This window comes from Chrysemys picta, chromosome 2, assembly GCF_011386835.1.
Source record: "Chrysemys picta bellii isolate R12L10 chromosome 2, ASM1138683v2, whole genome shotgun sequence".
NCBI classification, from domain to species: Eukaryota; Metazoa; Chordata; order Testudines; family Emydidae; genus Chrysemys; species Chrysemys picta.
The window spans coordinates 223,499,042-223,525,725 of NC_088792.1; the positions used below are offsets into that span (position 1 = coordinate 223,499,042).

At 44.1% G+C, this 26,684-nt stretch overlaps 2 protein-coding genes across 2 annotated transcripts in view; both read left to right on the forward strand.

The window, feature by feature from the left end:
• RP1 (RP1 axonemal microtubule associated) overlaps nt 1–7,211 on the forward strand; it is a 297,670-nt gene extending 290,459 nt beyond the window's left edge. Inside the window, exons 59-60 of the mRNA XM_065585560.1 lie at nt 3,312–3,387; nt 5,214–7,211. Coding sequence (XP_065441632.1) covers nt 3,312–3,387; nt 5,214–5,268 — 131 coding nt within the window. The 3' untranslated portion in view covers nt 5,269–7,211. The remainder of the gene's footprint in view (nt 1–3,311; nt 3,388–5,213) is intronic.
• An 11,830-nt stretch (nt 7,212–19,041) lies between these two features.
• XKR4 (XK related 4) overlaps nt 19,042–26,684 on the forward strand; it is a 271,741-nt gene continuing 264,098 nt past the window's right edge. Inside the window, exon 1 of the mRNA XM_008170790.3 lies at nt 19,042–20,131. Within this exon, the coding sequence (XP_008169012.1) occupies nt 19,326–20,131 (806 nt within the window). The 5' untranslated portion in view covers nt 19,042–19,325. The remainder of the gene's footprint in view (nt 20,132–26,684) is intronic.

Consider the following 26,684-nt stretch of genomic DNA (forward strand, 5'->3'; position numbering starts at 1 on the left):
GAAACCTATTACATTGGCATACTTCTGCATCTCTCAAGGTCTGATCCTGCAGTCATTATTCACCCAAAACTCCTACTAAATGCTGCAGGATTGAGCCCTAAAAGTGAAGACTAGATTGAAACATTTTTATATTTTGGTGCATTATCTAAAAAATCAGAGGGAGAAAATGTAAAAATTGGTTTGTTTAGAAGTTTGAATTGAAGACAATGTGTCGCACCAGAGAGAGCCATATTTAACTATGCAACTTTAGTATTCCATAAGACCAAAAGTTAACAAAGCAAAAGAAGTAATACTCGCAAGATATAATGTCTTGAACTTATATTGCTTTAGTTAACAGTCCTAGTAAAAAAAAAAAAAAAAGTACACTAGAAATATAAAAATGGAATCAGAGAACAACCGATAGCTTGAATCTAAGAAATCTGTACTGAGATATTCTGGTCAGATCGCTCAGCTAAAACTGCCCTATCTGATGTGACAAAAATCAATTGATATTGATCCCAATGCTTTAATTAAAGAGCCAAATAAAATTCACATTTTTGACCACATGGGCCATTAAAAGAGGTCACAAGTTTATCATAACTAGGAAGCACTGGACAAATCTGTGATGATGGCAGGTCCTGCTGACTCCAAAGTTGGACCTTTATTGCTAACTCTCATTCACAACCCACACAACACTGTATCATTATCTTTTTGGAAGCTATATGACCTGGAAACTTTGCAGTGATTGTTCATCAGAGTGGGCTGGTGGCTAATTTGGAGTTTGAAAAAACATATCTATTAAAATATCAATAATAAATAAAATCCCACTACTCCCCCTCCTGCTGTTTATTCTCTCCCTCAACCTTTCATCTTAATGCTCCTTTTTATTTAATAGTATTAATAATAGTGTTACAGTGGAGCTTAGAGACTCCAGCAAAACTTGGGCTACTATTGTGCTAGGTGCTGAACACACACACACAGTAAGACATTATTCCTTTCCTAAATAATTTAGTCTAAATAGACAAGTCTGGCAAAGGAAAGGAAGGATTATTATCCTCATTTTACAGATGGGGAACTAAGGTCCTGGGAAATTCACACAGAAGTCCATGGCAGAGCCAGAGAATTGAATCCAGGTCTTCTGAATCCCAGTCCGGCACCTCCACAACAAGACTATCTTTCCTCTCTGTCTCCTTGCTCCTTATGCCACATTCGATAGTGCTGACCCCTGTGCGTTGAACAGTCGCTGTGTTGTCATCCACCTAATTCCCTAACTTTGACCTTCAAATCTCTCCCTAAAACTCTCTTCAAGCAACACTTATGATTATTATTATTACTTATATTACCATAGTGTATAGGAGTCCTAGGCCTGGCCCAAGACCCCATTGTGCTAGGCGCTGTACAAACACAGAAAAAAAGACTGTTCCCACCCCAAAGAGAACACTTGCTTTCTGCTACACATTATCTGTAACCCCCACTCCCTCCTTTAACATAAATGCCACACCATGTCCTGTCTTACATTTGTTGTTGTTGTCTAATATAGGCCCTGACTCAACAAGCCCCCCAAGCATGAAACTCTCATTGAAGTCAATTGGAGTTCCCTAGATAACAGTAAAGCCCTAGACTGTAAACTCTCCAGGATAGCAAAAATGCCTTCCTCTGTGTGTGTGTGTGTGTGTGTGTGTGGGGGGGGGGGGGGGGGGGGGGGGGAGAGAGAGAGATTTTTAATAATCACTAATAATGTGCACGATGAGTCAGAGATTTCCATGAAATGTCATATCTTATGAGTAGTGTCTGTGATATATGAAACAATTCAGAAGATTTAATTAGAAGAGTACCAAAAGTACTTCACTATCTCTATAAGTGACTCTTGGGAACTGGAGACTGAGAATGTGGGCATCCTTATATCCTAGGTTCTACATAGTTATCAGTTAATAACCATTCATGAGCAATAAGAAACTTTGGCACGCTTTGACCTTTTTATGCAAATAGGTGAGATTCTGCAAAATATTTTGTAAAGGATTTTTTGTCCTCTTTTATACTCTGTCCATGGTTCTACAAATCAGATTAAAGGATTATAATATTGTATCTTGTTCCCAAAACATACAAAGTATGCACAGAGGCACCCATATACAATTTCAACAAATAATAGTATTTTTTCTATTTGGCTTCCAAGTGTATACATGAAATACTTCTACAGTCAAACCCAACTTCCGAAGAACAAACACCAAAATAGTAGTGGTGTATTCACTACTGTAAAAGCAGTGTTCACACTGTAATATCAAATGAAACAAAGAGTGCTGTGGCATAAATCAACGATGGAGCAGGACCACAGATATTTCTCCATTTGGCAAAACATTCCCAAAAGGCACCAGTTTGTTTAAAGATGAAAACTTTCATAATGAAAACTTGAAAGATGTTTGTTCAAAGTCTGGCAGGAGAGAGATCACTTGATCATTACCTGTTGGGTTCAGTCCCTCTGGGGAATCTGGCATTGGCCACTGTCAGCAGATAGGATACTGGGCTGGATGGACCTTTGGTCTGACCCAGTATGGCTGTTCTTATGTCTAATGTGTAGCGTTCTTCACCTCTGAAGATCATGAACTCCCTAATCTCCTCCTGTTGCTCATAGGCCTCCATTGAAGTTCCATTGACTTCAGTGGAATTTATACACATGCTTAACGTTAACCACATCTTTGAGTGTTCTCCTGAATAGGGTGATTTTCTGAATTGGTCCTGAAAACATGTTGATATAAGAAACATTCGTACTCACCAGTTAGTTTGCACAAATCTAAATAAATTCATTAAAAATAAAAAATATCAGCCAAAAAGCCTTGTTTTCCCATTGCTTTATTAAGAGCATTGTATTTCCTTAAAGATTGTTTCTACTTACAAATTCTCTACTTTTTTTTTTTTATTACTTTGGCAGCTAATGTAGATCAAAATACATTAGCCATGTAGTGTGTTCTTAGATAACATTTCACACTGGAAAAAAACCCAGCAAAATCTAATTTCAAGAATTTGTGCCATATGGCTGTGCACTCTGCTTCATTTAACTTACTAACTGCTCCTTTCAGTGCTGAAAAAAATGATTTGAGATGTAATCAAAGCTTACCTTTTTATTTTCTGTCAAAAACGTCAAAGGAATATTCTTTAAAAATGAAGAAGAGTTGGTAATAACTTGGATTATCTGTGTTTCAGTTTTGTTATTTATATTGGATACATGTGATAGTGCTGAATAACAGAAGGACTGGAAAATGAAACTTTTTTTTCTATACTTTGTTTGCATTTGAGTTATATTAAATGTCTGCTTGCTCTCTTTTTTCCTTCTATAGCAAGTGGCTGGTTTCTGGAAAAAGTAGAAATCACAGATTCATCTACAAATGAAGTGTATTGCTTCAACTGCAGCAGGTCTGTAAGCCAATACATTAAATGTCTTCATTATTTGGAATGCTATTTTCTTAATAACATATACTGCAAACTGTACTTTATATTTCCACAATTGCTTTTTTAAAAATATTCAGTTTCAGTGTCTATTTATCCGTTTGGAAGAGAGGCCATGAGATTTATTTAGCTATACAAGGTTAAAGCTAAAAGGAAGGCTTTTTCATGCAAGTGGTACACAAAGAGAATCATAACTCTAATTTACGGGTTTATCTGAAAAAACAGTGAGGGGATTGGTTAAGATTAGTACTGTACAAGCAGTAACCCATCCTAAATCTTAACTATTAATGAACATACTGATAATTTACAGCTCTTCATAAATATGTGTCAGATAAATTGAAGCAATACACTTGTTTCTCAGAATTGAAATTTATAACTGAATGATACCTTTAGTGTGATGTTCCCTGCAATACACTGAACTCTCCACATTTTTATAAAGCTTCAAATTAAACAATAGAAACAAACACTAGTAAAGATTTATGTTTATGTGATCCTCCATTTCTAGATGCAAAATATAATTTTAATGTAGCCTCAGAACAAAGTAGTATAAACATTACACAAGTTTCCTGCTTTTAGAGAAAGAGTCATAGTCTAGTGGTCCAAAAACAAGTTTGGGAGCCAAGAAAGTCCGATTCTGATCCTGACTCTAAATACGTCTGTGAACTTGGACAAGTCACTACAGCCAAAACATTCAAAATATCCTGTGATTTTAGATGTCTTGGTCTTTTGGATATTTAGCTTCAGACCTCTAGTGTTGAGCACCTGTAACTCCCATTGACTTCGGCTGGAGTTGTGAGTTCACAGCATTTGTGAAAATGTCCTAGGTGTCTCAAGTTGAGCATCCAAAATTAGTGGAGACTTGTAAAAAGGTTGGCCTTACTCTCTCTTTCCCAGTTATTCCTTATGTAAAATAAGATTCCATGGTGATGGGTGTTCTAAAGAAACATGGATGGATTATGTATATAGGTATAGGACCAGGTTCTGACCTGTGTCCATCGTCTACTCGGCTGATTGTAGTGTCCTGATTCTGAGGTTGGCCTTGGCCCCGACATTTTACAGCAGAGTCAGGTCTATGACTCCCAGGGGCCATTACACCAGCCATTACACCCTGACACAGTTGCAGGAGTAACTGGTGATTAATTGGCTCTACAACAGCTGGGAACACCCCTTTTTGCCTCCAGGGAATTCCAACCCCTTCACTATACCAGAGCAACAAAGGGGCCAGATAACCCAGGAGAATCTAGCCCATCCAACATACTTCACAGAAGGGTTGAAAGTCATTTTTAAATTTTTAAAGTTATTTTTAAAGCTTTTTGAAGACAAAAATTGCTATGTTTAAAGTAGTATGTATTAGCATTAGTATTTCCTCTGCACATTTTAACTTTGTATCCAGTCCTGTTTCCACTGAAGACAGTGACAAAGCTTCCACTGGCTTTTATTGGAGAAGAACTGGGCTATTGTGGAAATCAGGGGGCAGGGGTGTCTGTGGGCCAATAAAGAGGCATCAGATTAAAATAGTAGCATTCTTAGCCCTAGGAATATGATATCATATACAATAATCTGTTAAAATATTTTTCTTAATTTAAATTGACCAAGATTTGTGCCACTCAGTGAAATCATCTATATAGTGCTTTTTTCTTTTAGCTCACTTCTGCTCCTGTTAAAGTCAATGGCAAATTTCTCATTGAAATCAGAAGGAGCAGAAGCAGGCCCTTATTCCTTGTCTATTTGTTGGATTTCAGATATACTGTACCTAATGTACCAATTATGGGTTTTTATATTTTTCCTTCAAGGTGGCTTGCTGAGGATGAAAATGATGGACGCACTGTAGTGCAGCTTTATGCATAATTGTTTTCTAGGATTCATAGTGAATATGCTGCTTCTTCAGATTCATGCTGATTTGATTTATTTGTATTTTATAATGATGAAGATACTGTAATTATTATGGAGAACTGTCAAAACAATAGATTAAAAACATCAGTGGAGATTAAACAGGTCTAATGTGAACAACACATTGCAATCCTACTAGGAATTCTTATCAGTTTTGCACAATTGAACTGTAAATAAAGCAGAAATTTAGAGCTATACCATGGTTTTCTGAATCTGATATGTGCATTCACAGGATGGGGTATATGTAGTAGCATTTAGGAAAACAATTTGTGTTTGGTGATTTGTGTAAGTGTGTTCATCATAGTTAATACTTGCGTAAAATCTGTTTCAGGATCAATATTTATTAAAATTTCTATTTTCTCATGATCACTTTTTAAACAAAACATACACCTCTTTCATACCACCATGCATTTTGTGTCCCATTACTGCACCTCCACAAAACTAACCCATGGAAAAAATTGTCCTTTTGGCTCTATCTTTACTGAATAATTCACACCCATTATTTAGTTCTCCCTGTGTGTGCAGGCCTCCCATTGAGATTTGATGCATAATCTTTTGAAGAATATTGATACAGGAACCTTTAGATCCCACGGCTCTACCTACTGAGAAACCTACAAGAGAATTTCCATCAGCTGTCATTACAGTAGTAATAATCATTACATCCTCTTTCTGGTTTTTAACTACTGTCAAAGAAAAATCTTAACACCTTCTCTTTCCCACAATTCTGAATTGCAACATGCTCAAAATAATAATAATAAATAATGCATTTATGGCTGTATATGTTGTTATTTATGAATTCACTATCTGTTTATTTTGACTTTACCAGTGTTGCTGCTTCTAGTGTTCATAGAATAGATGGGCCTAAAACAAAATCACGAATTGAACACTCCTTGATCAGAATACAAATCCAGTTCTAGATGTGAATTTTGCAAGGTGCCACTTCCTTTTTGAAGGTCAACCCCAAATCCTGGATCTAAACACTCCTAAACTTTGGGTATGTCTACACTGCAGCTGAGAGTGCACTTCCCAGCATGTGTAGACAGACATTCTAGCTCTGCTTGAGCTAGTTTAACCCACACACCTCCTGGGTGTGGTGTTCTGTCCCATCTGGTGACACTGAGGCCACTCAGAGAGAGAGAAAGAGATTGAGTTTGCTCTACAGCTTTAGCTAATAGCCAGTTGGCTTTTAGCTCATGCACTAAGCTCCAGAGGTGCCTGGTTTGATCTCGCCTGCCGACGACCAGGATCTGTCAGCGTTACAAGTGGGGGCTCATCTGGGATTTCAGCTGGGAAGTCTCTGACGCTTGGGAGGTGCATCCTCATCTAGGGAAGCATGTAACCCACACACCTCCTGGGTCTGGTGTTCTATCCCATGTAGTGGCACTGAGACCACTTAGAGAGAGAGAGAGAGAAAGATTGAGTTTGCTCTACAGCCTTAGCTAATAGCCAGTTGGCTTTCAGCTCATGCGGTAGAGGCACATGCACTAAGCTTCAGAGGTCCTTGGTTTGATCCTGCTTGCCGATGACCAGGGCCTGTCGGCATTACACTAAGAATAGAAGTGTAGTCCATGGTAGCACAGGCAGTGTCTCAGGCTAGCCACCCAAGTATGTGGGTGGATTTGTGCTCAGGCAGCTAATCCATGCCACCCTCACCTACGCTGCTATTTTTAGCACGCTAGCTCCAGCAAAGCTAGTGCATGTCTGTCTAGCTGAGCTAGGAATCATTATCCCAGGTGCAGTGTGGACATATCCTTTGCAGGATTTAAAATCTGTTTTTAGATCTGAATTTTATAGCATGGGCCTATCTCTCCTTCAGAGCACCAGTAGATTGTATGCTTTCAGTGATCACATGAATTTTGTCATAAATGTAGGTATTAAATTTATTTTTCATGTATTCTGGTGAAGTATTTGCATGTTTTCATTTTTAAAAAGTCCTGTGTTTATTTTCTCATGTCATTCTTTCAAATAAGGTATGTTGGCTGATAGGTTCATGGGAAATAAAACCACAGTGGCTATTTTGATTAAAACAAACAAACAAACAAAAACACCTCATGGGTACTGCAAGCTGAGTTCTGTTTTTAAATACCTTGTTAGATCATCATGCAGAAGATCTACTGTAGGATGTGATCTGACTTAGCAAGAAAACAGGGTCAATTTATCTCCTCCAAAATCCTCTTTGTGCTTGCATTGCTAGCATGCACACTGGAATGGATTTAAAACTGTATCCCCAGAGTGCACAGTTCAGCTACTTAGTATCAGTATTCATTACACTGAATCACTTTGTTGTGATCTACTATGTGATTTGTTTCATTATTATGTCTTTCATTAATAGTTTGTAATACTACTCTCTTTGATGCCATTGCTGATTTATCAAGTGTAAATAATGCCGTCCTAATCTGTTTTCCATTACTAACGGTGAATACCTTCTTTCAGCAGCTGGCTTCCTTATTGGAAAATGATTTGCTCTACCTGTACAGTGTACAAATAAGTGATTAGATTCACTCCTTTGGGTGGAGGGAAATGCAAACTATACCCCCTGTGATGGCAGGGGCAGCAACACGGGAGGGAGGTGCTTCAATAAAAGGGCATGGCAGGGTACCTTCTACCTTGACAGGACTGCTTTAAATATCACAGGAGGCTTAGTAGTAGAGGCTGCCCGGAAGATGTGCTTAGTTAGTACAATTAACGTCTGACTTGGCCTCACCCACATAGTGGGCTTTACTGACTTGCTCCACGCTCCACTGTGAAGTATGCCACAGTGCCTGGAAGTGAATCAGGCTCAGTATGGTCATTCATAGTGGGTCAATTAATTTGTTTGTTTTTAAATCTCTTTCAACACCCTCCTTGAAAGTGGCAGGTCAATAGAAAGTTATAATTTCATATGATCCATTGACTTTCCATGAGATTACAGTTATGTTTACACTGCACGTGGATGCAGCAGGTAAACAAACCGGCCCGGCACGCCAGGGTGCTTACCCTGGCGAGCCGCATGCCAGAGATTGCCGACCGCTGGTATATATGAATTAAAATACTGTATTCATTCGTTGTACACTGATACTTACAGCCACTTTTGTAGACCTTTTCAGGTCCAGGAATATCTAAGGCTTATCTTGCTAGGGGGTGTAAGGACTTGAAGGAATATGACTTTGGAAACTAATTGTCCAAAGCCAGGCTCTGATTGTCTTGTTGGGCCATTTAATACTGTCATAGCTATACAGTAGCTCCCAGCACTGCACCACTGGAACCTCTTCACCAAAATGGAAAAAAAAAGTGATTTTGCCAAGTAGGTAAAATGAGTGAAACAAAAGGGAAATAGAAAGTAAAAATCATTCCCCTTTTTTCCTATTTTCCTTCCCATTTGATCTAATGTTTGCTTGCTGCTTTTGGAGTGGGCAGGGCAGTGAAAAGATTTGTAACATGGTACAGATTTTGGCTGCAAATGTACCTAGTCCCTGTAATGCCCTCTCACATGCCTGCCTCTTCTGCTATCTCCGGTTATGGATTGTCTGATCCTCCCAGTTATAATAAGTATCAAGAGCTGAATGTTAGTTGAGGTACAACTAAAATCACCCAACAAATGTACCTGATCTGGAAAAAGCTGCTTCCTTGTAGGTTAGAAGAAAAGATAGAAAGGAATATCACCCTGAAGCAAGAGGTCATGACTGTCAAAAGTATTGTCAAACAAAGGGAAACAGCTTTGGTAAAGGTATTGATCTGTGCAAGCAGAAATTGACTAACCTTACTCCGTACAAAGCTAACCTAAAGGCAGAGAGGGAACTGGAAGCAAAACCAGGAATCAAATGCATCAAAATAGATAGACCTACTTGATATAGCTAAATAAGATTGCAGGAGAGCTCATGTGTGCGAATCTAAAAGAGCTAGAGAATACCATAAAGGAAAAGGAAGAAGATATATTCTTTGGAAGATTGGAACTAAAGAGAGAATTTCCTTGACGTTTGGAGCTGAGTTGGTCAAGGCCTCCTATTCAGGAACACAGAGAACCAAGCACAGGAATAAAGCAGTTTTTCTTAAAATAGAAAGATGATTTGGGAAAGAAAAAGAAGCAGATGGAGCGGTTGAGACCTATAACAAAGCAAAAGATATTGCACCCATGAAAATACAGCCCTGGAAGAGTGAGATTTTTGCAAAGAAGAAAAAATCAGCTTTGCATGGTTTATGAAGCAGGTGTAGTGATAGCTGCAATCACAGTAATTGCCCTTGAATTATATTTTGTAATGAAGAGAATAGAATTCAGAAGTGATCTTGTTGAATGCACACTAGTTTATATACTGTGCATATACAAATTATCTTGTTATACTGGTGTAACTCCATTTAAGGTTCACCAGAATAACAGAGTGAAGAATACTTTGATAAGTGCTTCTCCAGCACTTACATATTGCTTGGGATGATTTCCATTATGTATCTAGTTGAGAAAAAGAAAAGAGAGAAACTGCTCTGGCAGTGTAAAGGGGCCTTAAAGTAGATGTAGATTTATGCTTACTCCCACTAGAAGGTCCCTTTTACACTCCAAAGGGGGCTTAGTGTAAATGAAAAAGCAGGTGCACAGTGCCAACAGCTGAAAGTGGTGAAGTATACTACTCCACTCAGAACCAGCGCACTAGCCTAATCCGGGGGCGGGGAGCGAAAAGGGGGAAAAAACAGAGGGAGATCTCTTCCAGTTGCACAGTTCCCTGGCTAGAACAGTGAATGAAATGGAAATTTATCCTGTCAAAGGAAAAAAGTCTCCTCCTGACTTCCAACACTAAGGGCCTGATCCAAAGTGCACTGTGATCAATTGGAGTCTGTTGACTTCAATGAGTTTTGGATTGGCCACTTAGGGTATGTCTACACTACGGGATTAATCTGAATTTATATAATTCGAATTTTGGAAACAGATTGCATAAAGTAGAATGTATGCGGCCACACTAAGCACATTAATTCGGCGGTGTGCGTCCATGTACCGGGGCTAGTGTCGATTTCCGGAGCATTGCACTATGGGTAGCTATCCCATAGCTATCCCATAGTTCCCGCAGTCTCCCCCACCCATTGGAATTCTGGGTTAAGATCCCAGTGCCTGATGGGGCAAAAAACATTGTCGCAGGTGGTTCTGGGTACAGCCTCACCTATCCTTCCATGAAAGCAACGGCAGACAACCATTTCGCGCCTTTTTTCCTGGGTGAACACTGCAGACTCCATACCACGGCAAGCATGGAGCCCGCTCAGCTCAAGACAGCAGTCATGAACATTGTAAACACCTCGCGCATTCTCGTGCAGTTTATGCTGAACCAGGACCAGAAAAACGAGGTGAGGAGGAGGCGGCAATGGCAGTGCAGCGACAAGCGTGATGAGGACATGGACATAGACACAGAATTCTCTCAAACCGCGGGCCCCGGTGCTTTGGAGATCATGTTGTTAATGGGGCAGGTTCTATCTGTGGAACGCCGATTCTGGGCCTGGGAAACAAGCACAGACTGGTGGGACCGCATAGTATTGCAGGTATGGGATGATTCCCAGTGGCTGCGAAACTTTCGCATGCATAAGGGCACTTTCATGGAACTTTGTGACTTGCTGTCCCCTGCCCTGAAGGGCCAGAATACCAAGATGAGAGCAGCCCTCACAGTTGAGAAGCGAGTGGCGATAGCCCTGTGGAAGCGTGCAACGCCAGACAGCTACCGGTCAGTCAGGAATCAATTTGGAGTGGGCAAATCTACTGTGGGGGCTGCTGTGATGTAAGTAGCCAAAGCAATCACTGAGCTGCTGCTACCAAAGGTAGTGACTCTGGGAAATGTGTAGGTGATAGTGGATGGCTTTGCTGCAATGGGATTCCCTAACTGTGGTGGGGCGATAGATGGAACCCATATCCCTATCTTGGCACCGGAGCACCAGGGTACCCAGTGCATAAACCGCCAGGGGTACTTTTCAATGGTGCTGCAAGCACTTGTGGATCACAAGGGACGTTTCAACAACATCAACGTGGGCTGGCTGGGAAGGGTTCATGACGCTCGTGTCTTCAGGAACACTAATCTGTTTAAACGGCTGCAGCAAGGGACTTGCATCCCAGATCAGAAAATAACAGTTGGGGATGTTGAAATGCCAATAGTTATTCTTGGGGACCCAGCCTACCCCTTAATGCCATGGCTCATGAAGCCATACACAGGCAGCCTGGACAGGAGTCAGGAGCTGTTCAACTACAGGCTGAGCAAGTGCAGAATGGTGGTAGAATGTGCATTTGGCCGTTTAAAAGGTCGCTGGCAATCGTTACTGACTCACTCAGACCTCAGCCAAACCAATATTCCCATTGTTATTTCTGCTTGCTGTGTGCTCCACAATCTCTGTGAAAGTAAGGGGGAGACCTTTATGGTGGGGTGGGAGGCTGAGGCAAATCGCCTGGCTGCTGATTACGTGCAGCCAGACACCAGGGCGATTAGAAGAGCACACCAGGAAGTGCTGTGCATCAGAGAAGCTTTGAAAACCAGTTTCATGACTGGCCAGGCTACAGTGTGAAATTTCTGTTTGTTTCTCCTTCATGAAAACCTGCCCCCTTTATTGACTCATTCTCTGTAAGGAACCCACCCTCCCCCTTCCCCCAGCTTGCTTTCAAAAGGAAATAAAGTCACCATCGTTTAAAAATCATTTATTCTTTATGAATTGATTATAAAAAGAGGGAGAGAACCTGGGTGGGATTTGGGGGGAGGAGGATCGGCGCGAAGGAAAAGGCCACTAAAAAAAGGTTAAAAAAATGACAGCCTTTTGCTTGGGCTGTCCACTGGGGTGGAATGGGAGGGTGTACGGAGCCTTCCCCCCCCCCCGCGTTCTTACACGTCTGGGTGAGGAGGCTATGGAACATGGTGAGGGGGGAGGATGGTTATACAGGGGCTGTAGTGGCACTCTGTGATCCTGCTGCCATTCCTAAAGCTCCACCAGACGCTGGAGCATGTCTGTTTGCTCACACAGCAGCCCCAGCGTTGCATCCTGCCTCCTCTGATCTTCCTGCCGCCACCTCTCATCTCGAGCGTCTCTCCTCTCCTCACGTTTGTCCCTCCTGTCCTCACGTTCACTGGCTTCTTTCCTTTTCCTATACTTTGAAACCGTGTCCTTCCACTCATTCAGATGAGCTCTTTCACTGCGGATGGATTCCATGACTTCTGTGAACATCTCGTCTCGCGTCTTCTTTTTCTGACGCCTTATCTGAGATAGCCTTCGGGACGGAGGAGGGAGGCTTGAAAAATTTGCAGCTGCTGGAGGGAGGGAAAAAAGGAGAGAATTTTTTAAAAAGATACATTTTGCAGAACAATGCTTATACTCTTTCACGGTGACCAACAGTATTCACATTACATAGCACATGTGATTTCTGTGCAAGGTCGCATTTTGCCTCTCAATATTGAGTGCCTGTGGCTTTGCTGCTAGAGATCACAGACGCAGGTCCGGGCAACAGAATTCGGCTTGCATGCGGCCATGGTAAGCCATTGTCTTTCAGCTTCTGCGCCCTCCTTTCCCACATACCAAGCAAAGCCCGTTGAGTGCTGCGGTTTTCCTGTTAACCTTCAGCAGCAGAAAACAAACTAACCCCCCCCCCTCATCCAATTCTCTGGATGATCGCTTTATCCCTCCCCCCACCGCGTGGCTGGTATCAGAGAAGATCGCTGCTAGCCAAATGTGAAAAGCTCAGGGCCAATTTCCCCCCCCCCCCCCCCGCGCGCTTGGCTAACTGCAGGGAAGGATTTCTTTTCAGCCACAGGCAAACAGCCCAGTAGGAGCGGCCACCTCTGTCCCCTTAATTAAATTCCCGTATTTCAACCAGGTTACCATGAGCGATATGAGTCTCCTGAGGATTACATAGCGAGATAAAGAACGGATGTTGCTTGAATGCCAGCAAACACCAGGACCATACGCTGCCAGGCTTTGTCATGCAATGATACCAGATTACTTGCTGCAAGCATGGCATGGTCAAGTGTCCTACCATGGAGGACGGAATAAGGCTGCACTGCCCAGAAACCTTGTGGCAAGGCTTTTAGAGTACCTTCAGGAGAGCTTCATGGAGACGTCCCTGGAGGATTTCCGCTCCATCCCCAGACACGTTAACAGACTTTTCCAGTAGCTGTACTGGCCGCGAATGCATCCCAAGTCCTCAGGGCAAAGTAATCATTAAAAAACGCTTTTAAAACAAGTTTTATATTTTAAAAGGTAAACTCACCTGAGGTCCCTTCCATGGGGTCATGGTCTTGGATATTGGCTTGAGAGGGTTGGGAGGGTACTTCAGTCAGGCTGAGAAAAAGATCCTGGCTGTTGGGGGGAACGGAGTGCTGGGTGCTCTCCGCGAGCTCGTTGTCCTCCTCCTCCTCCTCCTCCTCTTCCCCATCCGCAGAATCCTCAGGTGTAGCTGATGAGATTATCCCCACCTCGGAATCCACGGTCAGAGGTGCGGTAGTGGTGGCGACCCCCCCTAGAACTGCATGCAGCTTGGCGTAGAAGCGGCATGTCCGCGGCTCTGACCCAGGGCGACCGTTTGCCTCCTTTGTTTTTTGCTAGGCTTATCTGAGCTCCTTGACTTTCACGTGGCACTGATCTGAATCCCTATTGTGGCCTCTCTCCATCATGGCCTTGGAGATTTTTTCAAAAATTTTGGCATTTCGTCTTTTCGAATGAAGTTCTGCTAGCACTGAAACCTCTCCCCATATAGCGATCAGATCCAGTACCTCCCATACAGTCCATGCTGGTGTTCTTTTTCGATTATCGGCCTGCATGGTTACCTGTGCTGATGAGCTCTCTGTGGTCACCTGTGCTCTCCACGCTGGGCAAACAGGAAATAAAATTCAAATGTTCGCGGGGCTTTTCCTGTCTACCTGGCCAGTGCATCCGAGTTCAGATTGCTGTCCAGAGCGGTCACAATGGTGCACTGTGGGATAGCTCCCGGAGGCCAATACCATCGAATTGCGGCCACACTAACCCTAATTCGAAATGACAATATGGATTTTGGCGCTACTCTGCTCGTCAGGGTGGAGTACAGAAATCGATTTTAAGAGCCCTTTATTTCGAAATAAATGGCTTCGTTGTGTGGACGGGTGCAGGGTTAATTCGATTTAACGCTGCTAAATCCGAATTAAAGTCATAGTGTAGACCAGGCCTTAGAGTCCAAGTCCAAGCCCCTTTTGAAGCCATGGGGAGAAAAGTTGGACCTTTATGATGTAAATACAGAAAACTATTGGTAATAAACTTATAAGAAATTGCTGTTATGCAAAATTCCACGAAACACACAACATTGTATGGTAGATCCAGGCAGCCACTTAATTTATACAGAAACGCAAATTAGAAAATATTCAGCTAGGTGCTGATGCAATAACTAGAAAATGAAACCTATTAGAAAAGAACTGGTTACATAAATGGACAAGTCAAAACAGATTTTGGACTAATTTTGGCTCTCTTTGGCAGGATTCATAAACCACATACGAGCTCTAAACTGAGGTGGGAGGGGATCAAGTTATTCCTAATTACAATATTTTAAACTTGATAATCTAAATAGATGATCTCTTTACATGCCCTGACCCTGCAACCTTTATTCAGAGATTGTCCTTCAAGGCCCCATTGGGAAGGTTCTCCCCATGGAAAGTTGCCCTCAAACCTGATGGAGGATGCCAAGCTCTGTAAACTAGCAGTGGCTCTGGATCCCAGCAGCCACCTCACTCCACCTTCCATGTCTCTCAGTTGCCTAGCTCCAGCGGCTTCTGGGGATCCAGGAGAGGATAGGCAGATACATTAATACAGTCCTCGCTTTACAATATCCACTGCAAGGCCTAATGGGGATATTATGCATCCCCTCCACAACTCCAGCCCTCTGGTGGACCACAAACCAGCAGAAAGATCTCTCAGTCTCAAGGGTCTATGAAAGGAGTGAATGCTGCTGTACAGGCATCCAAGCCCGGTTCTGTGCCTGGATTGGGAGCACCAGCTGGGCCCTAAAGAGGTTGTTGATTGCTTGCTATGTTTCAAATAATATATCGCAATGTAATCTCATAGATACGTTTGTAGCATTTGTGGTACTGTGTACTACTCTGTATATGCCAAACACAGTCAATTAAAGTCACATTAAAAGTCCACATTAAACCGATTTTATTATAGTGCAAGTATAATAGAGTAACAATGACAATCTGCTGACATATATGGTAGCTTAACAGGCTACATAGTTAATTGCATTATCCCCTGACATGGGAATCTAGTGGATACATTGTATACCACATAGGTGCCCAGTAAGTAAATTATTAAACTAGATATCTTTAGAAAGAAACGAATTTACATAAATCTAAGGAATAACCGTATGCTGGACAATTATGAGAATGAAATCAGTGTAGGATTCAAGAGTGACTAGAAATTAAAATCAGGTCCTTGCAGAGCAAGTGTACATTATTTGAGAAACATTATGTGATCCTGTCATTAAAGACTGTATTGTAATGCATATGTACAAGGGGGGCAAGGTTGATATTAAGTGCGGCAATCATAACCTTATAATTTCTTGATTTTTAAGTGCTCAGTTATATAGCCCTTAACAGTCTCTTCATAGACATTGTCTGTTTTCAGAGATTTTATGCATAACGGTTGTCTGTAGAACCAAAAGCTCTTCTTTATACTCATCCTTCGATTAAGAGTTTGAAGGCATAGCTAATGTGTATTTTTATTTGTCAGTATAAATGGTTCCACTTCATTCCTGGATTGGAAAGGGTTGTGTTAAGCAGCAGATTGTACCACTGGAATTCCCCATCATGTTTTCATTAACGTTTCTATTGGGATTTTTCTATCAATACGATTAAATTTTTGGCTGCTTTATTTAGAAAGTGAAAATATAGTTATTATAATATATCACACACAAAAATGACCATTAAATAAACCAGGAATGCCAAATGTTGACCTTCACTTGTACACCCCCATTGATGTCAGACGAGTTACAAGTGTAACAGAACAGAATTGTCCTTCCTTTCCCAACTCCCCCTTCCCCATGCAGAGTTCAGAGCTCTTATGCCATAGTTATCTCCAGGTGTTGCTTGTTTAACTGAGCCCTGTTTATCTGTTTATCAGATCGTTATGTGACTGAACTGTTGTTTTTAGCGAAATACGATTAATCAGATGTAACTTAACCAAGCAACTGCTGCCACCTTTGCGTGCGAAGCAATTAAAGCAATGTGATGCTGTTGCACTGAGAATAACAGTATAACGAACAGCCAAGCGTTTTAGGAGTCGGGCTGTAGCTCAGTCGCATGGCCAAGTCAGCAAGGCCTTTTTTGGAGGTGAGCAGCGCTTACTGGCAAAGGAAGTGCTGAATTGGCTAGAGTGCCAAGGGAGAGAGATTGCTGGAGCGGAAAAGCATTGTGGAGAGCCGGGACCAGGCTTTAGATGGCTAAAAAGTGCGAGCTCTGGGGCTGAATGAATAGGCAAGGGAGTGATTTCCATTTCAACCCATGCTTGTGCTATCCCCTAGCCTAGCCGGGAGTGCTTTGGTTGTAAAATGAAAAGTACAGCCATGTGGCCATCTGTGCTACTCTATGTGAAAGGCACATCGGTAAAATTAATAGTTTGCACAGGTCTGGAACCAGCCTTATTTTAGCAGCGGAAACTCGGCTCGGAAATAATGGGGGGGGGGGTGGAAAGGGGGGAGGAGAACTCCCTCAAGCATTGGCCTCGTGCATGACATTAATCCCGTGATGTCTCTGCCTGGGTGGCGGGATAGAGCGGTGTCTCCGCACCTTCCCCTGAGCGCCTCTCTGCCAACCTGTGAATCACGGTGTAATTTAAGAGCGGCGCCGCTCGCTCTTACATGTGCCAAAGTTAACGGAGGTAAAACTCCTGCGGGGGGTGTGGGACGTATTATTGCTTTGTGCTTTGCCACCTGGGATTTCAAACCAGTTACCCGGGATCGGAGGGAGCAGCCGCAGCTTTCTGCTCTGAGCGCTGGCGGGGGGTGTTAGCCGGTAACCCGACAAATGCTCGGTCACGCCTGGCTGGGCAATGTCTTGGGGAGGACACTTCTCACTTGTTTATGGCACTGCTTCCAGCACCTGGCTCTCTCGTGTCCCAGTCATTCCTGCTGCACCAGCCCCATCCACCTGATTCCAGAGCAGCTCCCCACGACACCAGCCTTCCTTCCCTCTCATCCGCTGCGGGGGGGAGGGGAGGAGTCTCGCCCGCCATCCCCAGCCACACGCGCCAAGGGCCGAAGTGACACAGCAGCACCTAACGGGGCAGCCTGGCCAGGGCTCTCCCCGCTCAGCACGGTGGAACCAGCAGCAAGGGGACAGGTAGCTGCACACACACACCGCTCCCCTCACCCGCGGGCCCCTGCTTCCCAAGCGCAGTGCGCCCCCTCCCGGCAGCTACGTCCCGTGCGCCCCCTTCTCTCCCCCTGCAGCTCCCGCTCCCCCAGCTTCCCCTTCTGGCTGCTCCCAGAGCGACACCTCTCACCCTGCGCTGCAGCGCCTTTGAGCTCTCTGAAAGACACCCCCCACACACACTCCGCCGCCCTTCCTCTCCGCAATGCCGCTCCCCGGCCCCCACCCCCATCCACCCCGTACCTGAACCCCCGCCTCAATCCCAACCCCTGCTACCCCAGAGATCCCCCATCCACCCCGTGCCCTAACCCCCGCTTCAATCCCAACCCCTGCCTCCCCAGTGATCCCCCATCTACCCCGCCTCCATCCCACCCCTACCTTCCTCAGTGACCCCACACCCACCCCGTGCCCTAACCTCCCTCCTCCATCCCAACCCCTGCTACCTCAGAGATCCCTCATCCATCCCCGCCTCCATCCCACCCCTGCCTCCCCCAGTGATCCCCCATCCACCCCCGCCTCCATCCCACCCCTACCCTGCTACCCCAAAGATCCCCCATCCACCCCGTGCCCTAACCCCCGCCTCCCCAGTGATCCCCCATCTACTCCGCCTCCATCCCAACCCCTGCTACCCCAGAGATCCCCCATCCACTCCGTGCCCTAACCCCCGCCTCAATCCCAACCCCTGCCTCCCCAGTGATCCCCCATCTACTCCGCCTCCATCCCAACCCCTGCTACCCCAGAGATTCCCCCATCCACCCCGTGCCCTAACCCCCGCCTCAATCCCAACCCCTGCCTCCCCAGTGATCCCTCATCCATCCCCGCCTCCATCCCACCCCTACCTTCCCCAGTGACCCCACATCCACCCCGTGCCCTAACCTCCCTCCTCCATCCCAACCCCTGCCTCTCCCAGTAATCCCCCATCCACCCCCGCCTCCATCCCATCCCCTGCTACCCCAAAGATCCCCCATCCACCCCGTGCCCTAACCCCCGCCTCAATCCCAACCCCTTCCTTCCCCAGTGACCCCATCCAGCCCGTGCCCTAACCCCATCTTCCATCCCAACCCCTGTCCTTCCCCGTGATCCTCCACCCACCCCGTGCCTGAACCCCCCGCCTCCATCCCAACCTCTGCCCTCCTCCAGCGACCCCCCCCCACTCCTCTGCCCTAACCCCCCCCGTCTCCATCCCCAGCGACCCCCCATCCACCCCGTGGCCCCTCCCCAGCGCAGTTTCTGGCCGCTCCCCGTCCCCGCACCCACGGACAGGCAGGTAGCTTCCCCCTTCCGCGCCCCCCCTTCACTCCCTGCCTCCCGCGGCGCTGGGTGCCCCGCCCCCTCCCCGCCCGCGCGCCGCGGCTGGTGCTGGGGGCGGCGGCGGCAGCGAGGAGGAAGGGATGAGGTCATCCTCTTTCCCGGCGTCAGTCAGCTGGGTGGCGGCGGCGGCGGCGGAGGGCGGAGGGATGCGCCGGTCCGGGGAGCGGTCCCGCGGCTGCTGCCGGCTCGGGCGGAGCGCGCGGGTGGCGGGGCGCGGGGGCTGAGCGTGGCTCCCCGCAGGCAGGCGGCGCTCCAGGCGCTGCGGCCCCGGGAGGAGCCGGCGGCCCGCGCCCGTAGCCGGGCAGGGGAGCGGAGCGGCGGCGGCGGGGGAGGAGCAGGGGGAGGCGCGGGATAAAGGCGCGCTCTCCCCGGCGGCGGGGCGGAGGCATCATGGCCGCGAAGTCGGACGGGCGGCTGAAGATGAAGAAGGGCGGCGAGGTGGCGTTCACGCCGCTGCAGAACTCGGACCACTCGGGCTCGGTGCAGGCGCTGGCCCCGGGGCTGCCCTCGGGCGCGGTACCGGGCGGCGGCGACGACGAGGCACCGGGGGGCGGCTGCTGCAGCGGCAGCGGCGGGGACGGCTCGGGCGGCGGCCCCAGCTGCTGCTGCGGCGGCGGTGGTGGGGGAAGAGGTGGCGGTGGCGGCTCCCGGGGCTCGGGCGGGGGCTCATCGTCGCTGTGCCTGCGGCTGGGCCGGGAGCAGCGGCGCTACTCGCTGTGGGACTGCCTGTGGATCCTGGCCGCCTTGGCCGTGTACTTCGCCGACGTGGGCACCGACATCTGGCTGGCGGTCGATTACTACCTGCGGGGCCAGCGCTGGTGGTTCGGGCTGACCCTCTTCTTCGTGCTGCTCGGCTCCCTCTCCGTGCAGGTGTTCAGCTTCCGCTGGTTCGTGCACGACTTCAGCACCGAGGACAGCGCCGCCGCCGCAGCTGCTGGCCACTGCCCGGCAGCCGAAAGCAAACTGCTGGTGAGCAGCGGCTCGGCGGCCGGGGACATGGACGCCCCTCGCCCCTGCACGCCGCAGAGGCAGGCGTCCAACGCCAGCAAAAGCAACGCCACCACGGCCACCAACAGCAGCAACAGCAGCAGCACCAGCGGCGGCAGGGCCGGCAAGAGCAGGTCCGCCTCCTGCGCCTTCTGCATCTGGCTCCTGCAGTCCCTCATCCACATCCTGCAGCTCGGGCAGATCTGGAGGTACAGCCCCTTTACCCTGCTTACACCCCCCTTTCCGGCCACAGCTTCCCCGGGCTCCCCTCGGGGTTCGGCTCCTACCCGTCCTGTGATGTTGTTGGGAGGATGGGGAAGGGCTCCTCTTGCGTATTTAATTGAGTGAAAACTTGGATTGTTATTAAGCTTTTCCTCTTTCTTTTCGGGAAGCAAGTGACCCTGTAAATAATGTAGTTTGGGCGTATGCAATTCTCTGTAGTGTGGATGCGTGAGCATGCAAATACACACTCCCACTGGATTAGAATGTTATCCAAACTAGGTAGCTCCTACGTGTGCGAGGGAACATGGATAAATCCATTCCATTGCTACCACCGGCAATACTATCCGTTTCCGAGTGGCTGGGTAGGTAGACAGTGAATATATTGCATACCCCTGCTCTCACACTATTTTTTTTTATTTGATTGTATTAAATATGCAGTGTGACAACCATGCAAAAAGTATTGGTAACTGCCTCTGGAGAACTGGCTGTTGTAATGCGTTCAGGTGATTTGGATGGCTGTATCATTGTACATGGCCCTAGAGGAGATAGGATGACCAGATAGCAAGTGTGAAAAATCACGTTGGGGGTAATAAGGTCCTGGGGAGGGGGAATAGGATTCTACTAAAAGCCCCTAATATTTGGACAGTCCTGATAATATCAGGATGGCTGGTTACCTTAAGAGGAGGATTTATGTAAAAACCCTAAAAAAGAAGAAGAAAAAAAAGGAGGTAATGGTAAGAATCGTAAACCTTCCCAAGTTTTAATGTTAGTGGACATTTAAACTGGTTGTTTAGTTGTCTTCTGATTTGCTGCACATGGTAAACAGTCACATTACACCCAGATTACATCAACTTGCAATGTAAACCATAATACACCTCCAGATTTATATTATCCCAAAGTCTGGCAAACCTTAACTTTCTGAGTGAAGTTAAAAAAATAGTGTTTTGAGAAAAATATACCATATAATTAATATTATCTAGAATTGCCTTCATGTATGCACAAAATTAATGTGATTAGAGAACTTCGGAGAGAGTAAAGATTATAGCTAGAAAAGGGATGCACTGCCTAGGAATGTATAGTCCTGTAGTTGTGCTTGGATAACATCTATTTATATAACATCTAGTTATCAAATTATATTGTCCATTTTTCATACATGTTGTATGGTAAAAATATTTCAGACAACAAACTTTTAAATAGTTACTTATCTATAATGTGTTGTTCATGGAAAGGCCACGTTATAATGATCTATATGGTACTTGATTGAAAGGACACTTACACTGAATATCATCATAGGTATTAAAGTTTTTGGGAAAAACTATGCCATAGTAACTGTATAGTTTCAAATACTGAAATACTATTAAGTACCATGTAGCTTATGTGTTCTATTAGATACTGTCTTTTCTTCATCCCCAAAAGATGTTTTTTAAGAATATAATTTCAGTTCCAGAATAGATTTTAAATTGAGGCATAGTCATTTGCAAGTGAATTTTACCACTGTTTTAAGCAACCTAGTTTTGGGGAAGCATAATGTATGCAGACAGTTACAATTTCAAAATAAAATTATGGTATACAAAAGCAATGTTTCAGCTATGCTGAATGTAGCAATCTACTGATGCAACAGTTGAAAGTATTATTGAAGTTTCTTTTTTGACTGGTGGAAGGTATATTTTTAGAAGAGGTGTTTTATTAGCATTTGTTGTAAAAAGATTTCCTATCATTGTCATATCATTTAGTAAGAATTATTTTAATATTTCTGTTTCATATTTGGACTCAGTACAATGTTCCAAATTTGGAATTTAACTTCCAATAATCCCCTTTTTTGGTGAGAGATTGTCCCTTAACAACACAAATCTGGCTGTGGCCTTTGGATACTACTTTAATATAAATATTAAATAATAATCTAGTGAGTCTGACAATATTAAACTGATCATTTGTTATTACACATCTCCTTTTAACAACAAATACTTTACAGTGTCTTGAATATTATTTTTTATCAAAGTTATGTTGAGACTAATCCAAAATCACAGGTTTTCTAAACATTGACTGATTGAGAAGCAAATAGAATTTCAACCAACAAAATGTTTGTTCAAGATTGCTTGTGTTCTTCCACCCAGGTGGGGCTGAACTCAGGACTCCCAGTGAGATGCATAATAATTCATATTTGGACCCAATCCTGCAAACACACAAGTACCTTTAGGCACATGAGTGATGCCATTAAGTACAATGACACTATTCATGTGTGTAAAGTTGCTCATGTGTATTTGTTTGCAGATTGAGATCTTAGTAAGCATGATCTGATATCATGTAATTTGAATATATTGAGAACAAATTCCCTGCCCCACCTACCCCCAGAATGGTCAAAGTCGCAGGAGTGAAGCATTTCAGTTGTATGTGAGAGGTGGCAGTCGGTAAAGAGGCAATACAACAAGAGTCTGCATCACCCTGAGTGCCACAGAGCAGAACTCTACGACATCTCTCTGGATTGGAACATGCAGGGTGGGGGTAGGGTTTGTGGGTAGAGCTGGATATGGTCCAACATTGCATGGCAGTGTAGGCAGCATGGTGAGTTGGGATTGAGGGTTCTTCAGTCCCTTGTGTTTTTGTTTGTTTGTTTTTTAAAATTTATTTTTCTATGATTAAATTCTTTATGCATGAGATTTTGCTTCATGGAAGAGTGCTTAATTCTTTGCCCTTAAACTTGCTGACTGTCCTTTGTTATCATTTTTCTTCATAAATTGTGTCCATTTTAATGCCATAAAACCCACATGAATATCAAACTCAGCAACCTTATTTATGTTCTAGCATACCTTGTTGTTTGATCAATAAAATAGAATTTGACCAGATTGTTAGCTGTTTATTGGTAACTTAACTAGACTTATGAAAATATAGAGAAAAATAGTTATTTTATAGCCCATAGTTTGTAGTATTTTACATAGTTATTGTTTATAATCCATTTGGCTAATTTGTTCCTTTCCTCCCCAACATATTTCATGAAAGTCAGAGTCCTTATGGTCATCAAAATTGAATGATATGAGAAAAGAGGTGTGCTTGTACCATTCCCATAGATTCGAAGGCTGAAGGGACCATTATGATCATCTGGTCTAATCTCCTATGTAACACAGGCCATAGAACTTCCTCAGAATAATTCTAGAGCAGATCTTTTAGAAAAACATCCAAACTTTATTTAAAAATTGTCAGTGATGGAGAATCCACCATGACGTTGGTAAATTGTTCTCATGATTAATTACTCTGACTGTTAAAAATGTATGCCTTATTTCCAGTCTGAATTTGTCTCACTTCAGCTTTCAGCCATTGGATCTTGTTATACCTTTCTCTGCTAGATTGAAGAGCTAATTATTAAATATTTGTTCCCTATGTATCTTCTTGAGTTCCTTGAGTCTATCACTATAAGGCATGTTTTCTAATGTCATCATGCTCGCTTCTCTTTTCTGAACCCTCTCCAATTTATCACTATCCTTCTTGAATTGTGGGCATCAGAACTGGACATAGCATTCCAGCAGAAATTGCACCAGTGCCAAATATAGAGGTAAAATAACCTCTCTATTTCCACTAAAGATCCCCCTGTTTATGAATCCCAGGATGACATTTGTTCTTTTCACTACAGCATCACATTGGGAGCTCATGTTCAGCTGATTATCCACCAAGACCCCCAAGCTTTCTTTCAGAGTCACTGCTTCCCAGGATAGGGTCTCCCTGTAATTATTACCTACATCCTTTGTTTTCAGATATGTATGTTTTCACTTAGCCATATTAAAACACATATTCTTTGCTTGTGCTCAGCTTACCAAGCGATCTTGATTGCTGTCAATCAGTAATCTATCCTCTTCATTATTTACCACTCCCCTAATTTATGGTCATCTGCAAATTTTATCAGTGATGATTTTGTTTTCTTTCAGGTCATTGAGAAAGATGTAAAATAGGGACCAGCTCTTGATGCTACACTAGGGAACCCCACTGGAGATAGACCCACTCAATGATGATTCCCTGTTTTTTTTACAATTAGCCAATTTTTAATCCTTTAATGTGTGCCATGTTAATTTTATATTTTAGTTTTTTAATCAACTTAAACATCTTACAGACATCTAAATATATTATGTCAACACTTCTCAGTGCAGTCGTGGGTCCAAAGGAAGCATACACTCTGGAAAATAGGTACTTCTTTTTGGAAAAGTAAGCACAATTCCAATTCCAATAGGAAATCCATGGAACTGAAACCTCTCCCACCTGGCAAAGCATGTACGCTGGCCTGAGAGGTTGTCATGTGAGCACTCAGAATGCAGGCTGACCTTTTTGTGAAATTTGGTTTGCACTCATTAGGAGTTCCTTCTTTGGCAGGCCACCATGGTATATTACACATTGTGTGTGTATCATATTAGTCCTACAAGCACATATAGTCTAAGGATTGAAGTCCCTGCTGTTGAAAACCTGTGCTACTTTCTTCTCTTTGCTTGGGGGTTCTGTCTTAGTTTTCAATTTTTATTTGTTTTCCTTTGGCCCTGGTTAAATCTACCCCATCTACCTAGGGTCTTCTATTGTCCCATTACCATAATACCTGAGCAATTTCAATAAGTAAAAATGACAATTATACCTTGCATTCTCCCTGCCAGCAAGAAGACTTGGGTGTTGAGGTTGTTTTTTGTTGTTTAGTTGGTTTGAGCCAGATATATATAACTATGAATGTGAGGATATAAGAAGTGGGTTTTGTGCTTAGCTGTGAAAGCATGGAAGCTGTTGTTCATTCTCATTGCATCTGACAGTGAGGTCCATCTCCTCTGAAGTTTCTGACTCCAGAGGTCATCAGCCATCCCTTATTTGCCAGCTGATTTACTGCTCCAGTGGAACTTAGATATCAAAGAAGTGGTGGTCATGTGGAGAGACAATCGCTCAAATAGCTAGGAACAGTTCCATGCAGGGTGTTGAAATGGTGACCTGGAACTGGACTCTGAATTTAACAGGAAGTTCATACTGAGAGTAACAAATTGGGGTGATGTGTTCCTGGTGACCTCTGTTGCTGAGAAGTTGGCTTGCTGCATTCTGAGTTCTCTGGAACTATCTCAGGGCATGAAGCTTCATTCCTAAATATAGAGAATTGCAGTAGTTGTGTATGGACATTATGAAAGCCAGTTCTGAGCCCAGTAGGTTTGGGTACATGTATGAGTAACCCACCGTGATACATATTTTGATATGACTTGGCCTCTCAATATCTTTGCACAAAGAAAATATTTTGGTTCAAATTATTAATTTTGTTAAGCTATTGAATTACTAGAAGCTGGCCTTTTTTAATATTACGTTCAAGATTAATTCTTATTTACAAATATAAGTGTGATTGCTAAAAACAATTACATATTAATTGAAGTGTGCTAATGGGAAATTAATGAGGGTTTTAATGCTGCCTGGGGTGATGCTGTGAAATAGTGATTTAAAATGAACTTTTACTACAGTATAACAAAAAGAAAATGTGGTGTGACTGCAGATGAGCCACAAATGTCTTATGAATAAAAATTTAGGTTTTTCTTTTGTATTTTGTCACTAATTTCTACAAACCATTATACTGAGGACTGAATTCTGCCATTTGGAAGGGAAAAGGCCATCTGTGAAAAGATTTGGCGGATCTCTGCAGACTGTCAGCCAGGACTGGTCCTCGGTTACAATCCCACTGAAGTTAGCATGGTTGGTTCAGTGTAACTGAGGGCAGATTTTTGGTTTTGTGTAGGTAGTTGAATTTATACTATAATCTGTTAATTTCTTTTTTTTTTATTTTGCGTGCAGACATAGCTGTGGATGTTTTCTTATTCATGCCTCTGATACATTCTGTGTTTAACCCATTGTGATGCTCTACTCAGGGCACTCAGAACGGCTGTGTTACCTCTCTGCCTTAGCAAGAGAGAACTTTGCTGGAGCTTACACTATGAGACAGCTCCCTGCCGCACCAGTCTGTTCATCTCACCAGCAAACTCCTCCAGTCTAAACCTTGCCTTGCAGGTAACAATCAGTGAACCCAAGTTCCCTGGAGACGTGTCTCTGCTGTGTTCAGTCCCTCTGACTGGGCACTTGCAGAAATTAAGTTTGCTGCCTCCGAAGAGGCAGTGTACACACCAGTCTGTTAGTTTAGCTGAGGTCCTGTACTTTACTTTACTATAACAGCACTCAGATGGTTTTGTAATAAACCGAGAATAAGTTTATTAATAAAAACATAGATTTAAGTGATACCAAGCAAGACTAAGAGATTAAAAAATGGTTACAAAAAAGAATAGCATGCTTCCTAGTGTCTAAAACTTAATTCTTGCAACTATGACTTTGCCTAATACAGTTTCTCACTTATATCAAGCTACCAGCATCTCCCCTTCAGCCCCTAAATGATGGAAAATTTGGCTATGTCTACACTGCGCACCTTACAATGGCGCAGCTATGCCGCTGCAGCCGCACCATTGTAAGGTGAGCAGTGTAGCCACTTTTTGTTGCTGGGAAAGAGCTCTCTTGGTGATAAAATAAAACCACCTCCCAATGAGGGGCAGTAGT